The sequence below is a fragment of the Dromaius novaehollandiae genome, chromosome 1 (genome assembly GCF_036370855.1).
Source record: "Dromaius novaehollandiae isolate bDroNov1 chromosome 1, bDroNov1.hap1, whole genome shotgun sequence".
Taxonomy (NCBI): Eukaryota; Metazoa; Chordata; class Aves; order Casuariiformes; family Dromaiidae; genus Dromaius; species Dromaius novaehollandiae.
The window spans coordinates 6,322,367-6,341,067 of NC_088098.1; the positions used below are offsets into that span (position 1 = coordinate 6,322,367).

Here is an 18,701-nt window from a genome sequence, read left to right on the forward strand (position 1 = left end):
GGAGCACAGGCCAAAACTCACGAACTTGCTTGCTTGCAGCATAGACAAACTCCTGCTCACTAAAAAGATAGTTTTCTTGATATTACAGTATGTACAAACTAAGATGGGTTTCTTTTGTTATGTTCTCCTCTTGACAAAATTCTACTGATGGAAGAAGGGCATAAAGCAAAGCTTACAGTGGAATGCCAGCCACGGATATAGCAAACTCAAGATCTGTCTGACTGTATTCATCTTAGCTATAGCTGTGATTTTCTGGCTTATTCTTTAACGAAAAAAGTGTCATAAAAATAAACCAAACTTACATTCCTTGTGCACACATATTTCCATCGACTTCACTGTGGGAATTTGACCCTCGGTGTGTATACATATTATGAAACTGAAATTCCATTAGCAAATTAAATAATCATCTATTAGAAGGAAGACAAGAGTAAGGGACTGGTTTTCTTCTGTAAATTTGCCAGCTTGCTCTGGCAAAGTCAATGTTCGGACACAGATCAGAGACCAGATCAACAAAACCCTCAATTAATAGAAGAAAGGTCACGCAGAATCTAGGGAAAGGCATATTCAAAGAAGTGCAGATACCAGAAGGCTTGGACACTGGCAGAAAAAGAGGAGTAAAATGGAGTAAGCAAGACAGAAGGGCTACAAATTATATTCTTAAATGCAGTTGAGGTGAGGTGCTTGGTAGGAGAATTTGGCCAACAGATCTTGAGAAACTGAAACTCCAGCTGGCTTCAGTGACTACTGCAAGTGAAAATTCAGGATAACATGGTGTTTTTGAACATACAGTGCATTTCAAACTGTTACTTTTGGTCACCTGCAACACTCTCAATAAAAGTGGGAAGCAAGCGCCAATAACAAAAGCAATGAAGTCTTTATTACTTTCAGAGTATCACCACCCACTCTAAGTCTACCTCTTACAGCATTTTATAGACAATATTGCAGTCATAATGTGGAGTGGTTAGCTTTACAGGGAAATGTTTGAAACAACAGGAATGCATATGGCTGAAGATATGTCAAGAGGAAGTAAGAAAACACCCTCTGAGCAATTATTGAAGAAATGGTATTTTGCTGTAACCACTGGAGGAGTAAAGTTACCAGCTTTGCAATAAAAATAACTGGACAAAGCATAGAGGAAGTCAACAAGTGACTGTAAAAACAGGCAACTATTATATGTCTGCGCAGGTCATGTATGTACCCAACATGTCTCTAACCTTCAATGCGAACAGCAAAAAAAAGGAAAGAATTGGGCTATGCAGAGTAGACGATATTAATACTATCGACTTTGTGAAGGCATTCATCATTTTCCTCTTGTCATCATCATGCGGTCTTCATTGCAAATATTGGTTTATTTTAGCACCGATCAGCCATGGACCTCACCAGCGTGACTGATCAACAGTTCACAGAGCTGACGGTTGTCCATGCCCTTCGGGGAATGTGCCCTGACACTGCTGCTTCTGTCATCTTCTCAGCAATAGCCGCTGGCTGGCTACTGAAAGAGTGCTGGATGGTAAACACTTGGAAACTAATTAATTTGAGGAAGTGGAATACTTAATTTGTATTGATTGTGCAAATGCCATTGCTCTGCTCTTCAGCAGCTCTTTGCAGAATGTCATATAAAGCTCTATTCATTACCAGAGAAATAAATGTAAGTAAGAATAAAAAGCAGTGGAACCACAGGGATTATTTAGGTTTTCACCTATTAGTTGTGATGTAACTCAATCCTAATTAAATCAGTAGTGAAAGAGAATCATCAGCACCTAAATGTCATTTCTGCCCTCAACCTATATTCTCGGACTAGTTCCTGGTAAGTAGAAACCTGATTTCACAAGAGGATTTAAAATAATAGTGATGATAATATTCTGAGGCCTATATATATATGTGTGTGTGTATATATATTTTTTTTTTTTCTGTGAAATAGAACTGGAAGTCTGGCCATCTCCTGTGAAAGTGAATCGGGTAGCACAACAGGTACTAGATTAAAACCCAGGAGTAATGTCCTAATCTTACAGGAGGCAGCTGGGAGTTAACTCAGTTTGATTCTAAATTGCAACTTCACAAAAGAAAAAGAAAAAGAAAAAGAAATAGTGTTACCTCTAACACCATTTCATATTCTAAAGAGTCACAGAAAAAGAAAAAAAAATACTACCTCCCTGCACAGCTACACCTGGTCCTTTTAAATTACACTGTGGAGACATATGAATAGTGAAGATAATGATGTAATTTACTCTTGGCCATAATAAACATTAGACTCCAATGTTATTATCTGACGTTTTTCGTGAATGTTAGAAAACAAAAGAAAACATCAAACACCATCTGTAGATGTGAATATTCAGGACTCTGCAATAGAAAAATCATTTCAATTTTGTGTTAAACCCAGCAGCTATGTGACTGACTGATCTTCTTTCCATTTACATCAGTTTCACGTTTGTGTAGCTCACTGATTTCAGCAGCTACTTCTCGTTATGCCACAGCCACAAAGGGCAGAATCACACCTAGGAGAGTTCAGACTAAGGAAGATGAAAAAAAATTATGAGGGTTTTTGACAGCTATATTATAAGAAAAATTAACAGATCCAGATGACAGCAAAGCATTTCTAGCCAGGAGAGATCTAAGACAAGTTAAGCAATCAATCATCTGCATCACTCACTATTCAGCAGAGAGACATTCAACATCTGAATCAGTCATTACAATGTAAAGAGAATTAGTAAAGTCTCTAACAAAATGCAAATAAGTGAACTGGAGGACAATACAGTCAAATTCTAAAACCTGGCAGGAATCCAGAAGAATTATTTTGACAAGACTGCTTGGGGTGATTTGATTTCTTCTTGTTACATTAAAAAAAAAAAAGAGAGAGAACTTAAGTCTTGGGTACAAGTAGCACAAGTTTTAAAAAGCATGCTGCAGTATAATTGTATATAGTCACATTCAATTAGAGAAATCCTGGAATAGAGAACTATAGAGCATCCTCTGGCACTTTGTTCCCCTCCTAGGTGAGGGAGCTCTTTTTGATGCTATTGAGAGTTTGTCCTATTAAGGGCAAAGAATACAAATCTAGGCTGAATGTTATACATCTTCTAAGTGTTATCTTATCTTCCTTGAATGCATTGCCTATCCATTGTAGAATATCAGCCAGGAATCTTCAAAATTCACCTGGTATATATGAATATAAAATATGGCTTTAACACCTGTGTGACTACTAAGTCAGGGCTAATGAAATTCTGTGAAAGTGTCAGTATTGCTATTATGTAGATCCAAAGGAGCCCTACTTGACATCTCCCATGTTCTAGTTAAAGGAAAAGAAGGAAAAAGGGTACCAAAAAAAGGAAAATAAAGCAGAATCAACTTATGCTAAAAAAACAGCTTTACCTTGATTTTTATCAGCACAATGAGTACAGTTGGCGTAATGGTTGAAAATGGTAGAGAGCAATCTTGTTCGATACCAAAAAGGGAAAGTCAAAACCAGAAGCGGCATTGTTAGGCAAATTCGGAACGTTTTGAAGCTCTTTTGACAGGAGTGATACACCCCCGTGGCTTGAACACGTGGCATAGCTGTCTGTCACGTAAGCATGAGCTGTCTGAAGGTCTGGCCGTTTCCTCTAGCAGTCTTCTCCTTGCAAGCTGTTATGTTCACTCCCTTGCTCGTCTTCCTCACGGGTCCTGGCCTGGGGTGCGAGGAGGTGCATGGGCATCAGTGGAGCTGCTCCTCCACCTAAAGCCCTGCGTTCGCTCCGGTGCCTCATAAGGCCGGGGCTTGAACCCGGGGCTGGCATCCAGCGGGCGGAGAGAATATAGTCTCTGTCCCCGGCCTCTCCCTGCTGCTTTCAGAGCACTGGGTAGGATCTGTCACATCACAGGGAAAGTGTTTTTTTATCCATGAATTGCTAGTGTAGACATGCCTTGAAATGATAGAGTGGATCTGGCTCTGGTCCTGATGTGGATGCTGCCTGTGTCAGTGATCTGGGATGTTGGTAACACATGTAAGGATGAATTGTACATGTCTTTTATCTCACCAGCTGTTTGATTTTTTTTTTCCACTCTCCTTTCTCACAATTTACAGGTCTGTATGAAATAGTTGTTTAGGCTGGAAATACCAGATTTTGTGTTTAGATGTGGTTTATATCTGCTGGTCATCCTCAGGTTGATGCCTGAAAATCTCATTGATTGAACAAAATTGAATTTTGTCCAATACTTGATGAGTTACATGGGTAGAATTTACCACCTAAAACCTCCACACAAGATTCTCATTGATTTTATTGATGTTTTGACCTTCCATTGTATAGAGCTGCATCTCACTAGCAGCTTGGGTTTGGGTACCTGAAACGATAACTTTCACAGGTGCAGGTACAAAAAGCTTTCACCGGTTTTCACTCCGTAAATATAACTTGCTAAAATGAAATCCATACAAAGTGAGGATACTAGTCTGTATATCACTTACCCATATTGACATGGAAAGTGTTGCCTTTGTCTTACAGAGATGTTGGAATCCAACAATATAATCAATTTCAATGGACTAGCTAATAGCTCCAGTTACCACACTTTCCTCTTGGATGAAGAGCGGAGTCGACTCTACGTTGGAGCGAAGGATCACATATTTTCTTTCAACCTGGTTAACATCAAAGAATATCAAAAGGTACCTTGAATCATGTTTTATGTAAAGTAAACGTGCACTTTTAGCGTTGTACAGTTGCTATTACCCAGACTATGTTGGGCACTATTTGAATCACGTACTAAGTGTTCTCTTATCAGGAATACTATATGGCTAAACAAACAGACAAAAAAATTGCTGACTCTATAAAGCGAGATTTATAATGAGTTTATAATCTATAATTATATAATCTGCAACACTTTTTTCAGGTTGCAAAAATGAGAAGTAACACAGTAACTGCAGCAATGATAAGCAAATAATCCAGCTGTTTCCCAAATAAGACATACTTTCATGTTTGCTGCTAAATAAAACAAAGGTGACTTTTATGACAGCTTACACAGAAAGGCCTTATTACCCTGTATTCATTGCAGGTAAAAAGCAGCTGTTTGAGAGTCTAAGTGTTGATAACTGTTCTTTAACACAGCACTTTCAGGCACTGTGTTTCTGCTGCTCATGAGCCATAACAGATTACAAATTGATTAAAGAGCAACAGATTCATAAAAACTTGCTGTTCTTGATGGGGAGTATAATTTTCCAGTAAAAGCTGGAAACAAATTAAAAGCTGACAAACAGTTCAGTGACGTTCCGGAGTATGCTTTCGTTTGAGTCGAAATAAATCATTTTAGCTTTCCATTTATTTTAATGAGACAAAATGCTTAGAAATTAAACAGTGAGATGGAGGTTTGATTTGTTATATTTAAGTATTTTGATGGTACATTTAAAATCTAGAGACTGACCTTTTATGGGAGATATATTGCTTCAATACTTTGGGATTTTTTTTCGTGGTGTTCCTGACCTTTTGCCCGTTTGACTATTAGCTTCCTAAGATGATAGCAATAAATACCTTGTGTTTTCTGTCCATGGGGAAGACAGGCTATTCATTTGTATTCTCTAAGGAAAAAGGATAAAAGGAAAACTGGGTATTTTCTTTTCTATTCTCTTTAGAGAGGCTATAAAGGAAACTAGCTATTTATTTGAATTCTCTGAGGGATTCATAGTTTAATGTGAAAAACATCTGGAACAATTAAAAGAAAGAAGGTGTTTCCATTGTAGAAAACGGTTCTGCAGAATGGGAGGGATTGTATCCTACAGATTTCAGGATTCAAATACCATCAGAACACTCTCTGAAATTATACACAGATAGTATTATAATAAATAAAGAATTGCTGTTGGTGGCATGGACCTGAATGTTCAAAACTGACTTAAAGAATAAACTTTAAGTCTTATATTTAGACTTTAGACTTAAGAATAAAAAAAGTACTTAAAGAATTTTGGGATCAGCTTAGTAAAGGAAGGAGGGTCACTGAAGAAAGTTAGATCAAAATCACAATATTGTCAGTGCTGCACGTGAGCTGGAGTTTCACCGGTTGTTGCTGCCATCATATTAAAAAAGACTTAAGGTTTCTATATAATTGCTGAAAGCAACAGAAGACTTCAAAGGCATAGCATTCAAAAAGCCAAATTTTCCAGGATATTAAAAATGGTGTGATTTAGCTCTTTAGCTCTAGACTTTTAAACCAAATTAGAGAAAATATTGCACTGCAACAATAAAGAAAGAGAACATTTAGCCATTCATTTTATAGATTAAAATACTGGTTTGGACAATATAGAAGTCTTTGCCCAGAACTTGAGCTGAACTTGAACTGGTCCTTCTGGGAGATCAGAGAAGTTTGGTTAATGTTTTTCAGCTTAGTAAATTTTAATTTTCACATGTCTCTGTTCATTTTAAGCCAAAAATAGAAACAGGAAGTAGCAGGAATCCTTTGAGGGAGAATGTTCTCATAAAATTTTCAGCCCTATTTTATAGACTTCAGAGGTTTGATTTCTGTTTGGAGTTCCTAATATTGTAAGAGAACTCTGAATTTAAACACGCTGTTGCAAACTTGACTTTAAAAGGCATATGTAACATCTCCTCCATCCTATTCTGCCATCTATAGTCATTCTTTTCTTTTCTTTGTTAATACTTTCCCTTTTACTTTCTTTTAACAAACTGTATTGAACACCAAGGTTATAATCCAGACTTATGGCCATTCATATTGCATTATCTGAGGCTCCCAAATGAATAGCCTGGCATTTTATGTGAAGATCATGTTTTATTCTATATGTAATTCCTAAAAGCTTTTCAAAAAAACATGAATAATTGACTGTGAGGGTCTCTGGGTTTTCTCTGTATGAGGTGAGATACATTTTCTACTAAGCAAACACCATAATAAACTCAGGTTTAAGATTACTCATGTTAGGGTAGCTCTATAGGAACAGCAACAACATTCCTCCTTGGACAGTATGATACTTTTTAAATACCACAGTTTCTGCTTTTATTATTTAATGAAGCCTCATAAAAGAGTGAACTAGTAGATACATTGAAGAGGCAAACACCTCATTTATGATGCCGTAAGCCTAATGTGAGATTGCATTTCACACAGATCAGATTTATTGTTGGTAAGTATCTGCAATTTTTTGCTTTCAGTCTCCATTTCATTATATCAGATTTAAAACAGTGGAAGAACACTTCTCTCACATAATGGAGAATCAACCCTCTTAGCATTAGTATTCAAGATTCACTGCTGAGCTTCACAGTACAGACTGTATTTCAAGATTGTTTTTGCAGTGATTCCTATCATCCCTATTTTTTTTTCCTATCATGTTATTTCTTTGTTGTCAAATGCTGTGGAAGAAAAGGAAATAAAGAAAAGAAAGGGAAAACGAGAAACTGGGTAAAGACATTCCATAGCATTTGGTCTGCAATTAGTGATTATTGAAGGATGAAATAACATAATGTGATTTTCGTTCTGTGTCTTTAGATTGTTTGGCCTGTATCTCATTCCCGAAGGGATGAGTGCAAGTGGGCTGGAAAAGATATTCTGGTAAGTACAAATCTTTTTAGCATTCTTTTTTTTTCCTTTATAAAACATTTTAAATATTTTATTATGCCTCATTGTGTTAATTTTTAAAATATTTTTCCTTCTCTGTAAGGCCAGTTATCTGATCATAATATTGGACTTGAGTCACCTCAGCCTTCTCTTGTTCTTCTAAATAATGAATCTTTACATTTATAACCAGAGGTTTAAATCCATAAATGGAAATTATGCAAATGAAATAAAAATTATTTACCCCCACCCAAAAAAACAAATCAATTTCTTTTCTCAAGAAAGAGAAAGGAAGAGAGACATCAGAGTGAGAACTGTTACTATTGCATAACTCTCTCTTGATCTCAGGGTACTTAAAATTTTGACATATTTTGCACGGTTCCAGGTCTGAGTCCTTTAGTGAGTTCCAAGCAGTCATTTTTCTCTGTGGCATCTCACTGGAGTCAGTGGGTTTTCCTAGGCTCTTTTTTTGTATGGAGTTCATAGCAAGATTAAGCTCAAAGTGGTTTTAACTTTCTGCGTCAGTTTTAATGTCCCAGGAAAGACACAGTAATGTTAGGTGTAATTTCCTGTACGTTTTCCCTCATTCGAGTGTACATCTCAGTCACTGTATTTATGAAGCAGGAGATATAAAGCCAGTAGACCCCAAATAATAGTTATTCCACACTGCTAATGACTACCTTCTGTGTACGAACAGCTTGGGAAATGGGAGGCCAGAGCTGGAGAAGGAAAGGAGGGAGAAAATACACACATGCATCAAGCCAAACAAATACTTGCATAGAGGAGCCAAATGGGGAATTCTTGTGATTGCCAAGGTATAACTGAAAGTGGAACTTGGCCCCATGTGTATATGCTATTGGCCTGATTTTCAGAGACGATTCTGTAAAATATTCATAATGCCAACCATTTGCCTCTAGAGAGCTCCATTTGAATAATTTCCTAGGTCATAATAAAAAATAGGTTCATTCATCTTTACCTAGGCCATAGAGAACAGTTATCTTCAAAAAAAGCCAGCTGGGAACAGTAGAGGTAGATTAGGTGAAAACTCAGAGATATGAGCTGAGCTATATATGTGAAGGGGCGGATAAAGTACTTGGCTATAGCAAGAACTATCTCATTAAATTGCAGTAATATGTTTAAATTAATCCTTCTTCATGTTCACAAATAATTTTCAGGAGTACATTACAAGGTGAGGATTAGAATATCCAATTTTCAAGGTTAAAAAAAAGTAAGGCTAGTGTTAAATGTCTGAACAAATTAACTAACCTTGCAGCCCAATCTTATACTTTCTGTGGTTTTAAATTAAGTAGATTTTTTTACAGCCTGAGTTGAAATCTAGAAAATTAGGAAGAGATACAGCACTGAGATTGAAAGCATACTCTTTTAAATTTTTAATACTTATTTTTATAAATTCGGAAACAAAGAGTATGTTTCATACATTGCAGTAGGCTGATTCCGATCTATTCGCAATAAATGGAGACTTTTTATATTCTGGAGTGATCTGGGAAGTTCAGGTCTGTGTCCTCTGGCTGCTGTAAATTTGAGAGGACTATCTGTGCTGTAACAAATTTATATACCTGTAATCTTTTGCTTCTTCTGACATCAGGGCTGCTACACCTGCTGATCATGAGGGAGAGGGGAATGCAATGCCATGCTCCGATGCTGTGTGTGACTCCGGTGCATCAGCTGCCTGGTGGGACCGTAGGACATAAGAGCAAGGCAGAGCAGGAGCACAGCATCAGGACACAGTGCAGCCCAAGCTGCAGATAGCAGTAGTACAGCAAAATATTTCTAGTACCAGATATTTTGATTTGGAAAACATTTTTTGGATATATGAGTTGTTGGGGTTTTTGTTTTGTTATTTTTTTTCTCTAAGTTTTTAGACTTCTCTACAAGTGCAGATGAGAAATAAAGAAAATATAGGTCATATTTAATGTGCATCCAGTTTTGGTAGACAAACTAGAAAGATGGAATATACATCTCAATGTGTTTAGGTCATCATCTTTAAATATCTATAGCTACCTGTTCTTGTCATTAAACAATGCATAAAACCCAAAGTATTTAATGCAGCTCCTCTAACTGTAATTACAGATAAAGATTACAGGTCATTTAAGAAACTTAGTATTCTTCCCTCATTTATTCCTTGAAGCCATTGACAGTACCTTGGGAGTGTGAAATATAAAGGCCATAAAAATAATTCAACAGCCTCTCATTAGAGAGAACAAGGGAAATAGAGGACAAATAAAGTGGCTTATAAAACACACTTGACTTAACAGTGCTTTCAACATGTACCGCTGCTAAGGTATTAGATATTCTTCATTTGCGATAGTTCAAAACTTTTATTAAATGATAGTCTGTACCTTTATATTGGGGTCTTTTTAAAATTCTCCTAATTATTGATCTCCAGGGGAAGCCAGTGCTGAAAACACAAGTCCCCACTAATAGGCCAGGTGCGCTGCAGCAGCTGCAGCGTGCGCATGACCCTGCCTCTGCCCCACCGCTAACCTCAGACGTGGCCAGAGAGATTTCCTCTCATAATTGTGAGAGGTAATTTACTGTAGTCTTTGCTCCTTCAGAGGGATTCCTTAAACTGACGCCGTCAGTCATGGCGATCCAGGCAGCGCAGGGCTGCGAAGCTCCCTCCAGTTCACGCAGCCCACTTAAAATACCCTCGCACTAATGACTTCCCTTTGCCCCTTAAGCAGTCATTTTGATTTCTGTTTTCTCTCCAGTACTTACTATACATTAATTAGTTAAGCTCTGCTCACTGCATAGGTAGATGAACCTTTTAAAGCATGCTTGGCATCTCTTTTTCATATGGGTGAGATGAGGAGAGGAGAAGCTGAACGACTTACACACACCGTACAAAACTTACAGCAGGACTTCTTGACAAAAGTGAACTGCTACACTTTCCCATGAAATAGAGATATTTTTTTTCCAGTAAAATCATAATTACTGCCCCATGCAAGTACTTAGTATTACAATGTGTTCCCATATCCTCAGTATACAACATGGCAAAGTAATCTTATTAATGAAAAATTAAAGACTATTAAAACCAGACAAGGTATTTGCTTATATAATTCAGCCAAATGAGGATTTCATGTCAGTCTGGACCTCAGTCATAAACAGGCTCTCTTATTTGATCCGTTCTGCTTGCTGTAATTCTGTGAGCGTTCCTTGTGATCGCTGACCAGACGTTGAGTGTGACTGAAGAAGACAGTGCCTCTGCAGAAGACTTCTGAATTTTTATACTGAACCTTACAGTATAGACATACTCACAGTTGTATCCCACACTAGCGAGGGTCAATATTTTGATTTTTAAGATCTTGCAGGCACCTGGCACCCAGCAGGAGCACATGGAACCTCTGTATTACATACGTGTTAAATAATAGGCAACTGTGAAAAAAAATGCAGCTACGGTTCCACTCTGACATTCCAGGGATACCATAAACTGACTAAGCGAAGCTTGAATGATTTACAAAAGGTTACCAGAAACACTAGTTAGTTCTGCAGGTAGGGACAGGGAAATGAGTTTGTTGACTGGAAAGCTCATCTAGTCCTTAAACTATTAATTTACTGATGTTTTGAAAGTTTTGGCTACGTTCAGTTGTATCGTCTGTTGGCTACTGTATCCAGTTGATATATTCCGCATGAGATTTGGCTGAGGCACCATAACAGTAGTTCATGTAGTGAACAGTCAATCAGAGAAATCCCTGCTAAAGGAAAAGATGGAGTGTCCATGACTCGAAGGTTTTAAAGATGTGTTTCTGAATGGCATCTTAGGATGTTATTTTCAAGTGTGATTTGAATATCTAATTTATTTAGCTACTTTCAAAGATCCTAGCTCAAATTAAATTGTTGAAATGGTCCTTTTTGACCTTGACATCTATAAATCTTTAAAATTCCAATGCTTACTTTAACAAAGCCACATAGAATGGGCTATGTGAGGACAAACAGACTTGCACAAGCTTTGGGTACTGTATGAACTCAGCTTTTCCCTGAATTTTTTCTAGTGGGAGTTAAATGTTGGTATACGACTGGGTGCAATAAAGAGTAGGCAAGCTTTTCCATACGTTCTCTCACATGAACAAACAGATCCATAAACATAGTTTCATGTCATTCCACTTACTAACTAAATCATTGCTAGTAATGTGGAATCAGTTCACAGCAAGCCCTTTTCCCAGTTAAAAAGAAGCAACAGCCTCTTTACACTACATGATACAGGCATATTCAGTGTATTTTTTTTTATTTAAATTTGGCTGCACTTGGTCTTTGAGCTTATGGCTCAGGTGAATAGAATCTCAGGTCTGTAATTTAGTTCACAGTCCTAATTCTTAAAGACAATAGTTAATTTAAGCCAAAATGTTCATATATTGTCTCAGTTTTGGCTTCCCTTAAAGTTTTCCACCCTCTCCCTAAATCATAGGAGCATTATCTACTCCAAAGGTTTCTATAGCCCTTAGTCTGGAATGATTATAGATTTTTATGATTGCAAAAAAGAAAAAACAGCACGTAACTTACCACAGGTCCCTCAGCCATATCTGGTGATATGTTGGAAAGATGAAGTTGGAAATGAACACTATTCCCTTTAACTCACTTTACTACTGTTATTGCCTTAGGCAAAACAGAGACACAAAGTGAAAGTAATTCCTTTCATGTATTATTGTAAACAAAGATCTGAAGAGAGAATCTGAAAATTAAATATATAATGACAGTTGCTTATAAAAAGCCTGCTCCTAAATTAATGCGATCAGGCATCATTCAAATTACCTCTGTCCCCTTGTATGTGCCAAAGAGAAGTTTATCCCTTTCTTTCATACGTCTCGCTTTGGAGAACATCTCCAGCCAGATTTCCAGCTTTGCTATCATGAATCCTCACTGCCCTCACCATCTCCTTTTTGTCTCCCTTTGTCTCCATCAGAGCACTGAAATCCTTTGAGATTTTGCCCAAATCCCCCAATCTAGTCTGGGGAAAGGAAAAGGTGCATGCCCTCTGGAAACAGGAAGGGGTAAGGCGAGTAAGAAGTCCAAAGCAATGGACCTCAAGTGAGGACAGGGACAGAATTTATTCTCAGTATTATCCTACAGCAAGGGAAATGAGCCTTCTGAGCTATCTGTAGACAAATAGTGTCACTGCTTATTATTTTCAGCTATATCACCTGTCCCAGTTAGCGATCCTGGAAGAAATTATTAGCTTGGGGTCTGCTCGCTCCTTATCCCTGTCTGTGATTTTTAACATGGACATGCTTTACTGCCAAAGCATTGCTTACCATTTGGGAGAGAGGTCAGGGTGGGTCAGTTTGTAAGTAGTGTGCTGCTTTAGTATTGTTATTGTGTAAAACTGCTTTGTATGGACTCCACACAAAATAGAAAAATAGGCTGGAGTTGGGGGGAGGAACCCAAACGCACAACTCCATCACTTAGGAGAGGTGAGCTCAGCACGGTGAAAAAGGAATATAATACATTAGAGTCTTTCAAAGTCTTGTTGAGCTATCTAATGGCATTTTTCTCCCCAGGACATTCTGGCTAAGCCAGCTCCAGTCCACAGCACACTCAGTAATATAAAGTCTCATTTATGCCTCCTCATTAGTTAGTATAGAAGTTGGTACTACAGCTTGTGTTCATTTAGGCACTTGCATATATTGCCTTTTGTGAACTAACTAAGGCAAATCATTTACTGTAAGGTAATAACTTGTGCACTTATACAGAGGAAAGATTAAGTTAGCAACTGTAGTTTGAATTTTCAGAAGTTCATGTTTTACCCATGTATGTATCATGGGAATCACTTAAGTCTTTAAGTATGGTGAACAAATTGATATAGATCAGGGAGAAAGCTAATTTTCCAATTTCTGGCTTATTTTTCTATTTATAGGTGTGACTATAGAGATTTGCCTTTGAGAGAAACCTAATATTCATCAAATTTAATGCAGTCTTGCAGAAATGACTTCTTTGTTTTTGAAATATAAAGGCACAGAGGCAGTAAAGAGGAGGTAAAGGAAAAAAGAAGGAATATTTCCTCCCCAAATTATGTTTTTAACATTTTTATCAGTAGACATTCCTCCTGAACCCAATTTGGCCTTGACAAAGTCTCAAAATTATTTTTATTTACTGCTGTGTTACCAATCGCTATTCTAAAATGACTTTGGGTAATTCTTTGTTATGATTTATTACATTGCAAGATGGTCAAAGTAAATTTATCCTTTGTACATTTCTTTCCAGAGAAACACATTAACTGGATAACTAGTAAAAATGATGGATATGCGTAGTCCCTGTTTTCTTTCAAGGCTTTAGTCTGAAGCTCAAGTAGTCAGAGAAAAAGCTTTTATCCCAGTGCCATTCACATCTCTTTTTTTTTTTTTTCCTGATTTTACCTCAGATTCTTTCTATTTTAGCAGACAGACTTTTTCTGTTTTGTTTTAATGAAAGGAAGGCTAGCTGAAAATTTAAGGATAGGTCAAAGACCACATATCATAGTTCCTATGTACTTGAGACGTACTCATTCTTTACCTATTGAACTAGTTCACAGCTAATTGTCTATCTGTAGTCTTATCACATGCACTATGTGCTGTATATACACCAACCAATAAGTTCACTAAATCCCTCCCTGCTGCACATAAACCTAATATTATCTGTTTTCTTCTGGAATGAGTAAAAGGATTAAATAGTAGTTAGAAAAAAAGTTCTTAAAATAACCAAGAAAATTATATGTAATTATTTCGTATGTCAAAGCTAATGCTTTGCTCAGTTTCCACATCTACATATTCTTTAAAAAAATCTTTTCAGTATAGAGAAAGTTTTGTATTCTAAAGATGCCAGCACAAGAAAATTAAGAACAGCACATAAAGAGACATCCTATACCTTTCTCTCTTTTTACCTTTTCCTGGTAGAACAATATGATCTGTGTTGGAACAAATCATTTATTGCTTCCTTTTTCCCTTGGATAATTCCTTCCTGATTAACATTTTCCAAAACTTTAGGTTACCATATACACGTCATGAATCTCTCCCCCACACACACCAAAATCACTTAGTTAACACTTGTTTCAACAATTTGCTTCAGTGCCAATTTTTTATTAAGTGGGAATTTTAGGCTTCTGTCACTTAAGGTTTCTCATTTCAGCTTCTCTCCATGGTCTCAGAATAGTTTGATGTCCGTTCCCAAACTTCAGGTTCCCACATTATGGAACATGTAACTTCATGGTCTTCATAGTGTCTTTATTTCCAGGCTCCCATATTGCTAAGTGACTGTGCCTTATAGATGCAACATTCCTTTGCTTCCTTTCAACACTTCATGCATTTACATCCACTTTCAGCACAGAAGTTTTCAGTATATTTATCTTAGGTGACTGTGAGTGGAATTCATTTCAGGATGTTCCTGATGCTGAATATAGGTGAGCTGACTAATAGGGAGTCTAAGTGCTTTATGCACATATAACAGGCTTGACAGCCTGTTTGTGTGATATACCGCACCCAATTAACAGATGTTGAGCCCATTCGGAAAGGTGGGGTACAGTCTGATGACTCCATGAGACAGATGATTAGTTCCCACACCCAGATAGAAGAGATAGATGATGAGAGAGACTCTTTAGATCTAGACTGTGGTCGCAACTTAAATTGCTGCTGGGCTTGGTGAGACTGCTTGAGCTGAAACTAGGCAGTATTGTTATTTCTTGGCTAATAAAGCCAAGCCCCAAATGTGGGACAGTTCCATTCTACAGAGCAAAAACAATTGTGTTTTAAAGTTATGGTCAGAAAAGTTATGTCTTCTTGTTGATCTCAAGGCTTCCTAATGTTTTGAGTTATTCTTGAAATACTCTTCTGTCCCTTCAATTAATTATGTGCCATAGGTAGTATATACTACCGGAAAGCATAAGGATTTAAAAGAAAAGAAGCTTGCTGACACCCACAAAAAGGTTCATTGTATAACAACTGTGTTGCGGCTGCAAAATCCTGAAAACTCGCTTGTTTGTTGGACTGCATCCACAAAGACCTTTGATTTGTCTTGTTAACCATACATTAACCAGACGTACAAAAATATGAGAGGGTCATTAAAGCAGGTATTTAGTGCTTCAGCCTTTTCTTGGCATCCCTCTAGTTGTTCACAGGTCCAAAACAATTATTAGCTACATCTGCTGGATAAAGATTTACAGACTTGAATCATGGCTCATAATTTTGACATATCAAATGAAGAACAATTTGGAGAAACTTCTTCAGATCTTAAGCAATCACTAGGTCAGATGGTTAGAGCTAATGACAAAGTCCCCAGACTCAAAGGCCTATTTAACTGATACAGTCAGTTATCAGGGTCAAAGTAGGCATCTTTAAAGCATGGCTTCTAGTGACTTCTTTAATAGCTTCTAGCTTAGGACTGTTTTTAGGAAGGGCCCTATGGAGGGGTCCCATACCTCCATGTTTCACCTTAGTGGCAAACTCTGAGGCGAAGGACCAAATACCAGCATCAGCCATCTGATGCGTGGATAGGAAGACAGGCAGGCAGGCAGGCTTTTTGTGTTTCACCCTCACTAGCACAAAGAAAGGACCAAGGGAGCTTTCCATCTGCTGCACAAGTGTGCTGACAGTAAAACTATTTACTAATATAGCATACAGCTTTGTGGCTTGAAAGAATTAGGTTATATCTGTTTTTTTAGTGGCTTTTTTATTATAGGCTTTGCTAGTTGGCTTCTTTTTTCTTTGCTTGATGTTTTAAAGGTTTAAATTCATGCAGACATCCTGCAACTTGAGTAAATTATACATTTTAAATATTCTCATGAACTCTTGTCTTATCAAAAAAATCAGACAGATAACAGGCATAACGTAATTGGGAAGATAACTGGAACTACAGTAAGCTGTACTAAACAACCAAAAATGTCTTATCAACCTCTACAACCTCATCAGTAGCTTCAGTCTGAAACTTCTCAGGGCACAGCTCAACAGCAGAGGAAAATCTAAATGTGGAATTAATCAAGGATTCTTCTGTAATGTCTGCAGTGGTCAGTGGTCACCATGCCTAAGAATAGTGTCATTCCTGACATCTCAAGATGGGTCAAGTCATCCAGATCAGGATCCAATGCAAGGGCCACTGGATCTCAGAATCTGTCAGCTTTTTCAAAGCTCTGAAGTAGGGAGGGCCTTCAAAAGTTTAATTTCAGTCCACAAAATAACATAGATTTATAAGGAAGACTAGATATTTTGTTCACTAAGACATATTCAAAATTCCTATCGGATTTTTTTTTTTTTTTTTGGTGATGCAGTACCAAAGTACAGACTTTGACTGATTTGGATGTAATTCCTGACAGCTAAGTTAATAGAAATCCACTTCTGTAATACAGAGAGTACTTCAGCTGCTCAGCTAACTTCACTCAGCACCGCAGACTCATTCTTTTTCAGATGGTAGGACCATAAAACTTTGATCCTGCTGATTGTATGGTACGATAATGATAAAACAGAGAAGGAGATGAAGCTATTGATCCAAACTGAGGGGCTTAGAGAGAGGTACGCAGTGGTAAACCATAGTCTGCAGATGTTTTCGTGCCAGCTGTGTGCAATGCTGGCCTCCCCCACTCTAAAATTCCCTGTACAGGTCGAGCTGGAAGGTTATCTCATCAGGTACCAGTGCCAGGCATGATTTCCTCACCCCATTAGAGTCTGTGCAAAGCTCCTGGTGCTGGCAGACTTTCCTGTTAATGCCTATGCAGCACTTAGCATAACAACTTCACAGCAGTGTTAGCAACCAGTGTACTCCAATAAAATAAAATAATAATACTTTTAAAAAAAAAAAAAGACTATTGCATTTTAACAGGGCTGGAACCATTTGCTTTGTTCCCTGCTTATTCTGTGCCTGTTTAAGCAGACTCTGTTCTTTGACCAAGATTTTTAAGTGCTACCATAACACAAAGAGAGAAACAGTAATAATTCTTAAATAATCCTACTGCATTCGAAGAGAATGAGAACAAGGAAATGCCAAAAATTTGCACACATGTGGCAAGAGCTGTTAAAGCATATGCAGTGTAGAGCTCACCCTAAAGAGGACTTCCTTGCACATGCTTTCTGACATGCAAAAAGGTTTGCAGGATCTATCTGAGAATCTGTCATCTGTGTACAAGGCAATCACACATATATTTATTGCAGTAACACTCCAGAAATATTTACCTTGAAACAATGCTGCTGCGTGCTTAAAAAGATATCCAGCCTGTACAGACTGAACTGATTGCCACTGGCAATAGCCCACTAGCAAAAGAAAGAAGTGAAAAAGCTCCTTGATATTCGGGAACATCTTTCAGCTATGTGATAAATTTGAATGACAGCAATAATATCAGGGATTACTTACTCTCCATGGATATCCCTGACCTCGCCACTCGAGAATTCAACTAATTGGGCAGAAGAAGAAGAAGAAGAAAAAAAGTAAACATATTAATTAAACTCATGCATGGGATTTTATGTGGAAACTGTCCATCCACTTTGATTTGAAAGACAAAACACATATTTGTTTTCTTTATCCAGCTGTTAGATGATAGCTTTAAATCCCCTTGTCCATCCAGTTTAGACAAAACCTTCTGATATTTTAATCACTTGGCTAAGTGGGAGGGTTGAAGTAAAGGAAGAATGTATTTCAGGGTCAGATCCTTATCGGGAGTAAATCAGCAGGAACCTATTGAAGCTAATGATACTGTAACACATTACTTAGCCTTCTCCTTATCGCCCTGCCTAATCTGGCCATCCTCATTTGCTCTAATATCTGAGAAGCAGTTATGGACATCCATGCTGTTTCAAAAAAAAAGAAAAAAAGAAAACTTCTTTTGAATCAGGAGAAAATCTGGCTATTGGTGCCACAGGGACTTACCCTTTTACTTCCACTTAAAAAGATGTCATTAAAGACGCTTTGCTGTGTCAGTAATCCAGATTGAAGGATGTGAGCTCCGGGCTTCTGTAAGAGAGAAAATTATTGGAAACTCATAAAAAACACCTAAATTCAGTTTTAATTTTCATACACAGAGCAGATGTTTTGACAGATGGATGGACTTTATTTTTGTAACTGTCCGGGAAAAGTCTGCATAACACAGCCTAATCAGTGTTACATATCTGTAGTGTTTGTTTTTCAATCTTTCTGCATTTGGCTCCTATGCTTTTGGTTGCAGACATTTTCTTTGTAATTTATTTTTTCAGGCTAATCTCTCTCTGCATAAGCCC

The 18,701-nt window shown here is 37.5% G+C and overlaps 1 protein-coding gene across 3 annotated transcripts in view; it reads left to right on the plus strand.

Moving 5' to 3' along the window:
• SEMA3A (semaphorin 3A) overlaps positions 1–18,701 on the plus strand; it is a 331,409-nt gene that overhangs the window by 205,264 nt on the left and 107,444 nt on the right. For all 3 annotated transcript variants that reach the window (XM_026119328.2, XM_026119327.2, XM_026119326.2), the window contains 2 exons: positions 4,476–4,633; positions 7,450–7,512. In XM_026119328.2, coding sequence (XP_025975113.1) covers positions 4,476–4,633; positions 7,450–7,512 — 221 coding nt within the window. The remainder of the gene's footprint in view (positions 1–4,475; positions 4,634–7,449; positions 7,513–18,701) is intronic.